General features: G+C 42.3%; 1 protein-coding gene across 1 annotated transcript; it reads right to left on the bottom strand.

The window, feature by feature from the left end:
• Positions 1-293: 293 nt before the first annotated feature.
• LOC104543573 (ankyrin repeat domain-containing protein 40-like) lies at positions 294-5,202 on the bottom strand (the record flags this gene model as incomplete). The annotated part of the gene is made up of 4 exons (XM_010188215.1): positions 294-549; positions 1,848-2,029; positions 2,880-3,356; positions 5,054-5,202. Coding segments are annotated over 4 exons (949 nt in total), but the record flags the coding sequence as incomplete, so codon positions are not given.
• Positions 5,203-7,557: the final 2,355 nt, after the last annotated feature.

Here is a 7,557-nt window from a genome sequence, read left to right as displayed (position 1 = left end):
CTGAAAACACATGATGTAAAAAAGTGAACATTAGTGGTAATGGACTCGGTACAAATATCAAATGGGTTTCATGGCAGGTTCTTTAGCTTGAGTATCTCTGCTATTTTATAGCAAACAAATTATTAGAACAGTTTAAGGTAAGCCTTTCCCTGAGAGCTGCTAACTCCACAGTATTTCAGGATTTCTGTAAGGAGAAGTGTTGCATTAGCAGACAGTTCTACCAATACTTCCTTTGCATTAAGCTACTTTCGTACCAGACTCATTATTCTTGGATTAACTAGAGGCTGTAACTGTGCATAACCACTTTAGTTTATTTCAGGATTAACAAAATATCATTAGCCCTTATAGATACTGTATTTCAAATGTGATTTTAAATGATACAAATGTTTTCTTGTTTTCTTTAAACAATTAATATGTCAGTTCTGATGCCTTCTTGTTATAACCACTCCGTTCAGAAAGTGTTGGGACTCTGAAAAGTAAGTTTTTGTCGCTTACTGTTAGAACAAGCTCCAGTTCTTGGAAATCCTGTAGCCTTGCAACATCTTTGTCCTTTAAATAAATACAATAAGTTGTTAGGTGATAAACTGTCTCTTCAGTTTTGCAGAGGTAAGTGAAAATAATAGGCTCATACTAACACAAGGTATGTATTTATCCACAAGATAGGGCAATTTCTTTTACAGTAAACTGGAAAGCAGACATCCTCTTGCATCCTGTATTTATTCTGGGATGCTATTCAGCTGCTCACTTAAGTCTATTTTTAGAAGGAATGCAGTACTGACGAGGAGTGCAAGTCATCAGTGGAATTACACTTGTGAAGATTTACTGTGTGCCACCCCCAGCTCCTCGATTTCCACCCCCCTTGGTAATTCTTAGAAGCTCATGAATTGATTTTTGCCTCCACCCAAGCAGGTCCTGTGTACAGCTTCCTCCAGAGCTTCCACCAGCACATGGTAGCGCTGGCTCAGGCAGGGTCTCTGGGGTGCAAGGGCAGACACCCTCCCACAGCCACGCTGGAGCTCTGATCCCCTCTGCAGCACGACTCTGCTGCTACACAGCATTAAGCAGAATTAGTTTTCTGTCACCTCCAGAACAATAGGTGTCCTGCAGCCCTACCCAGAGCGCCTGAAGTAATTACAGCTGGAAATAAAAACAGTCCTTTCAAGAACAACCTAAGCTGGCAAGTGACAGGATTGTTTATGTCTTTTTTTTTAAACTCTTTTCACTTCTTGACTAACAAATAATTCATCTTATAGCCAGTGAAGATGCAGTACAGCGAAGTCTATTAATCTGGTACTAATCAGATTAGCTCCATGACTGACGCCAACAATGCGCTAGAGGGATTTGAGAGTGAAAGAAAGGTCAGTGGTGGATCAGTAGAATGGGTCAGCAGGTCCATTTTCTGTGTGCTGCACAGGTAAATGTCACTGAAGTGAGAAGACGGTGACATTCAGAGACCTGCATGCAGAATAATTCTGTGTTTTGAAATTACCCCATCCGGGCCTTGCTGAATGAGCAGAGCTCAGCTGAGTGCTGCAGGCCTTTTACATCCTGATGACAGGTCACGGTGGTGTGGTGTCACAATGAATTTAAGAATGTAGTAGAGAAATCAGGTATAAATTGGGGTCAGCACTAAATGTTTAGGAAAGGAAATTATCAAATTTGAGAACCTTTTTACCAAAAAAATCCAAAACAACTGCTGAGTGCTGGAAGTCGAAGGGAGGTTTTTGGTTTGGTTTGTTTTTTTCCTAACATGGGCCTATGCAGGTGACCAACAAATTATTCCTTTTCAATGGTAACCTAAAAATCTTTTTATAGGTTACTGCACTTCAAAAAATAAGAGTCCTTACCTTTCTTAACATTGTATTTGGTAATTTTCTGATCTTCTGCACATGCTCAGGGTTGACGCCCAGCTCACGGCAGCTCACTCGGAGCAGTTCCTTATAGGTCAGTTCTTGTCTGTCCAGTTCAATTTCAATGAAGTCATTTTCTTTAAGATTAGGGTTTTGAATTCTAACTTTAAGCACCAGTTCTATTAGAAATAAAACGTACATCAATAGGCAAATGTATAAAAGAATTGAAAAAGATAAACTCATTTCCAAATATTTGTGTTCTATTAACCTTGTTCCTATCATTTGTAACAAGAATCCTCATAAAGCAAACAACTGGACTTGTATGACCACGCTTTCAATTAGATTTACTTTCATCAGCCTATATGAAAAAATCATTACAAATCTAGTATGTGTGGATGCATGTATGAACTTTTGTGTGAATATTCATCTTACTGGATTTAAGCTAACTTAAAAGCAGAAGATAATACTGGCTATCAATTTCTTGAGCAATCCAAGATTGCCTTCGTTGTTTCGTTGATTCTTTTGGTCATCAGTTAACTTCCTCATTGCTAATTCATGGCGACTGACACCTTTTATACCAAGAATGAAATTCTGATCTGAAATTCCAGATTTCCCTCTTTGGGCAGGGAATTTTACCCACAGAAATGGCAGATCGTGTAATAGTTCACCTCAAGACTCGGGTCTGCAGATGGAGCCATGGTTGGTTCTCTCTTGAGCTTGCTGCCTGCTTACTCACACTCTGTACTTGAAGCCTGGAGTATGCTATTTAGAGAATTAGATTACCCTGGTGTCTGTATGCTTTTATAGCATTTGAGACAAACAGCAAATGTTTTCATCAATATTTTAATAACAGCTCCAGCAGAAACAGGGTATCTGCCTCTTTAATTCCCTTCCAATGTTTCCTGAATGCCTAAGCGTGGGAACCTGAAAAATCTCTAAAGTGAACACCCGTGACCCTGTTTAGCCTATTGTTACTGCCCAAGATGACAGAAGTTGTAACACAAAGCGAGAAGAGACGTTTACTGTTACCTTGCATATTAAGAGGAAAAGCTCCTGTGAAGAAAACCGGCTGAAACGCTGGCACAGGCCCTGTACAGGAGCCGTTCTCTTGCTGAGGTACGGCCTGATTGGATCCGGCTGGCAAAGGGGGGTTTCTGCTCCAAGACACAGACCCCTGGTACAGCGGACCCCTCTGAAGGGCAGGTTTTGAGCAGGGTGGTACAGAGCACCCCCTGGGCAGCGACGGGAGCATCCCTCCATTGTCAGCCACCCTGGGAGCGGCATTCCCGTGCTGGAATGGGACACGGGCGTAAGTCTCCACATCAGGTAGGGAGGAGGAGTCGGTATCTCGCGGTTCCAAGTGTGAGATGCTGCCGTTCACAGAGGGATCTGGGATGCTGTCACTCATGGTGTTATAAACATACGGGAAAGGTGGGTTAGCCAGATAATTAGGGATGATTGGCAGATATGAATCTTTCTTTAAGTCTGGGAGTTCATCATCTTCCACTGCAAAACAAACAAAACAACATTCTCCAAGACTGATCTGAGGAAAAAAAAGAAGTATTGCTACTGCACTGTGGGTTTATTCCCCCCCCCCTTTATTTTTTTTTTTTAAGGGGAGGGAGTGGAGTGTTACAAGCATCACAGGATAAACGATGAATCAAGAATCACAGAATATTAGGAGTTGGAAGGGACCTCGAAAGATCACCCAGTCCAACCCCTGCCAGAGCAGGATCACCTAGACTGGGTCACACAGGAACACGTCCAGGCGGGTTTTGAATGTCTGCAGAGAAGGAGACTCCACAACCTCTCTGGGCAGCCTGGGCCAGGGCTCTGTAACCCTTACAGTGAAAAGGTTTTTCCTTATGTTCAGATTGAACCTCCTATGCTCCAGCTTGCTCCCATTGCCCCTTGTCCTGTCATTGGCTGTCACTGAGAAGAGCCTGGCTCCTTCCTCCCTTGTGGCCAAGAAGGCCAATGGCATCCTGGGGTGTATCAGAAGGGGGTGGTTGTAGGTCAGAGAGGTTCTCCTTCCCCTCTGCTCTGCCCTGGTGAGACTGCATTTGGAATATTGTGTTCAGTTCTGGGCCCCTCAGTTCAAGAAGGACAGGGAATTGCTTGAAAGAGTCCAGCGCAGGGCCACAAGGATGATCAAGGGAGTGCAGCATCTCCCTTTTGAGGAGCGGCTGAGGGAGCTGGGTCTCTTTAGCTTGGAGAAGAGGAGACTGAGGGGAGACCTCATTAATGTTTATAAATTTGCAAAGGGTGAGTGTCAGGAGGAAGGAGCCAGGCTCTTCTCAGTGATACGCCTTTTTTCTACAGTAAACAGAACCGTCCTCAGGTGCTGCAATACAGAAAACACAAAGGGAGAATCTGATTCTGGTAATTCTGGGGGTGCTATTTCCTTCTGAACACTGCAACGCTTTTGGTTTGGTTTGTTTTAATCTGTTGCCAGCATGTTGCAACATGGCCTCTGGTGGTATAATGCTATAGTGTTCATAATGCATAAGGCAATGAAAAACAACGGGTAATACGCTGTTCGATGTTAAGGCAGGGGATAAAGGGAAAAGAACATGCAGTACTGGGAGAGCTGAAACATTACCAATTCAACAGCTGGGAGACAATAATGAAAACAAAAACAGACAAGGGAATACAAAGGGGAGGAAAGAGGTTGTTAATCGACCACATTTCAAATTACTTATCACCTCCAGCAGCAAAGCCTACTCTGCTCCAACAGTTACAGAACACAACAAAAATGCTCTACTGATGTCCTTTAATGAGCTGTCTCTCTGGGCTGCTAATTTTGGATTTATTCAACACAGTGTCTAAGCTCCGTAGACATCAGGAAAATTGGGCATTGCTCATACCAGGGCTTCATACAAATTTTAGAGATTTTCTCCAGTTGCCCTTTTGAAAATAGGAAGCTGCAGCCATCTGCCACCGATTTAATCATGGCATTTTTCAAAATACAGGGTTTTATTAAACTGTCAGTGGTTCCTGGCTAACTACATATGGAATTTGTTGGTAATCCTCTTTTCTTAAACTTTCTTACCAGAGAAAGTTGGTAGAAACTTAGTCGAGAAATCAAGTTACCACTGTTACTAAAACCCAAACACTGGATCTTCACATGCAAAATCAAGATTGGCTTTAAACAGCTTTTTGCTACGTTCCTTGACGATCGTATAGCACAGCCAAGAGGTTACCTCCCAACATCTTCCTGATCTCTCTCTTGGACGTGAGCTGGGCCGGCCGCTCTCCTTTCTTCGTGAGGATCTCCTTGTCTGCGCCGGCGTGAAGCAGGTACGCCACCACCGCAGCGTGGTTGCGCTTACACGCCCAGTGCAAGCAGGTCCTGCGCATGGAACAATGTTAACACTGTTTGACATCCTAAACCACGGCAGATTCGTTTCCCCTCATTCTCGCTGCCTATGTGAAGAACAAGACCTAATGCATGTCCAACATGAAAAAGGTTTTCATTGCAATCTTCCCTGGAAATTTGCACTGGTTTTGGAGCCTGCAGTGACACCTGCTGATGTAATTTTTCCCTTGCTCGAATGCTCCTGATGCCAAGCTCCACAGTCGTATTTTTAAACTTCAAGATCTTCTCAATTTGTCATATATTAGGCTACTAACTTTTCTGGAAAAATAAATATTAAACGAGAGCTCGTGTATGCTATTTTAATCTTTGAAATAATAAGTTGTACTTGAAATAGTTGTATGTGCGTATAGATGTGAGCTAATAGGGATACTTCCCCAGGATGCTATTTTTACTCTTTAGTTAATGCTGTCTACACAATGAGTTGCACTTTTTGGAAAGGAAATCATGTTTAAAATATTGTAAGCTTGGTTTCTAAGCATATTTCTTTGCCCAGTTCCTGGTCACTGCACCAGCAATTCCCAAGTGTTGATCTGTAGACAGCTACTTTTCTGTAAGCTGTAACTGATGCCCAGAAGTCGTCACTTTTCGATTTTTAAAAAATTATTATCTGCAGTTGCTGACCTAGAGAGACATAATAAAGAAACATCCTAAATTAGACCTGATTGAAGAGACATGACTGTAAATGTATGTATACATATTAGCTTTCTTCATAGACTATCCTAGGAAGGGTGCTACAAAATCTGTTTCGGAGGTGATACTGCTAGCAGTATTGTAAAATCCTGTATTCTCCAAGGTTTTGGCTGTGCATTTCAGCTACAAAGTGCCATTTTTAAATGGGATAAAACAATTCTATCAGCAGAAATTATTCCTGAATTTTTAACAGCAAAGATCCCACAGAATCTGAGAGAAGCTCCAGGAATCTCAGACCAGGTTTGTTTGGTTTTCCTGTGCAGTTTTCTGGACTTTTCACAAATACTGCTCATGAAATGAGTGTGAGCAGCCTGTGTGAATTCCAAAGCAGCACATTGCCAAGTCATAAACTAGTGTGGACCAGAGTGGTGGAGAAAAGCGCAGACAGCGTGGCTGTGTTTGCTTTGAGTGCAAAACCTGCAGGTTTATTTTGCAGAGGAGTGTGAGCCTCAATAGCATTGGCCTTATTTTGGGATCCATCCTGACCATTTCACGTGGTCTCATCGGGAGAGGTATCATCTACACATGGACCTGACAAGCATCAAAATGTAAGTACTCAGCATCTCTTGGCATCAGAGATACAGAGAAACTCATTGGAGAAATTTAAATTCTACAAGCAAATTTAAATAACAGCAAAGATACATTTATTGCTGCTGTTAAAAATGACCAGGTCATTACTTTTAAAAATAATTCTATTTTATGACATTTCTTTAATCAATTCCCATTTTAGATACAAACTCATTCTGAAGACAAGCAGCTGTTTATCTTACAAAGATAATTCAATGTCTTATGAATCAGCTGTCTTGAATTTTTACAAGTTCTAATTTTAATCACCACACTTTGAACCTCAAGTTGCAAGTATCCCACGCTTCTCAAAATTGCTGATCGAGATTTCATCTTTAAACGTCTAGCTCTTTCCTATTTTTATTCCTCTTCTTTTTAATTGAAACTTCACGCGCAATACAGCACAGTGAATACAGGCTGAATTTAACTCGGGGAAAACAGTCTGCAAAAATGCCTGAGCATTCCTTGTAAATCGTGTTTTAAATAACATTTTGTGAGTGTGTGTTTGTGCAGAGTCCCCCTTGTACGAGTGCCTATAACAAAAAAGTCTTGGTTTTAGTGTCCTCAGGGGGTACCTGAATGAGCTGTCAAAACCAAAGCGCTTATATATATGTACACACACCACTGAAACAGCCTGCACTTTCCCTGCTCGAAAGGGAAAGTAATTTAAAAACCTGATTTAGGAGTTAATAAGTATGTCCAGTTAAACAAGCTGAGATTTGCCTTTTGACTGCCTGTGCTGTCACAGGCTGCCAGCACAACCTTCCAAAAAAAGAGAGCAGTATAAAGTAAGAGCAGAGTGACCTGGAGCAGTAACCACCGCAGGAGCCAAGCAGGAGCTGGGATGGGGACGCGTTTGTAACAGCGGTTATCAGCAGCACCATTTCTTGCTCCTTGGAAGACAGGTACCTACATAGAGGAGTATTTGGCTGCAGATCGACTTTTTAATTTCATTCTAAATTCAAACCGATTTGTTTTTCACGTGAATGAGTGAACCCACGGCAGCGTCAGCTCTGGAAAACCCGAGGAGCAATTCCCGTTAGAGCAGCGGGGGCCGGCGGCCCCGGCTCGCCC

This window comes from Mesitornis unicolor, unplaced genomic scaffold, assembly GCF_000695765.1.
Source record: "Mesitornis unicolor isolate BGI_N332 unplaced genomic scaffold, ASM69576v1 scaffold7197, whole genome shotgun sequence".
NCBI lineage: Eukaryota > Metazoa > Chordata > Aves > Mesitornithiformes > Mesitornithidae > Mesitornis > Mesitornis unicolor.
The sequence above is the reverse complement of the archived record's forward strand: the minus strand, read 5'-3'. Positions and strand labels throughout refer to the sequence as shown.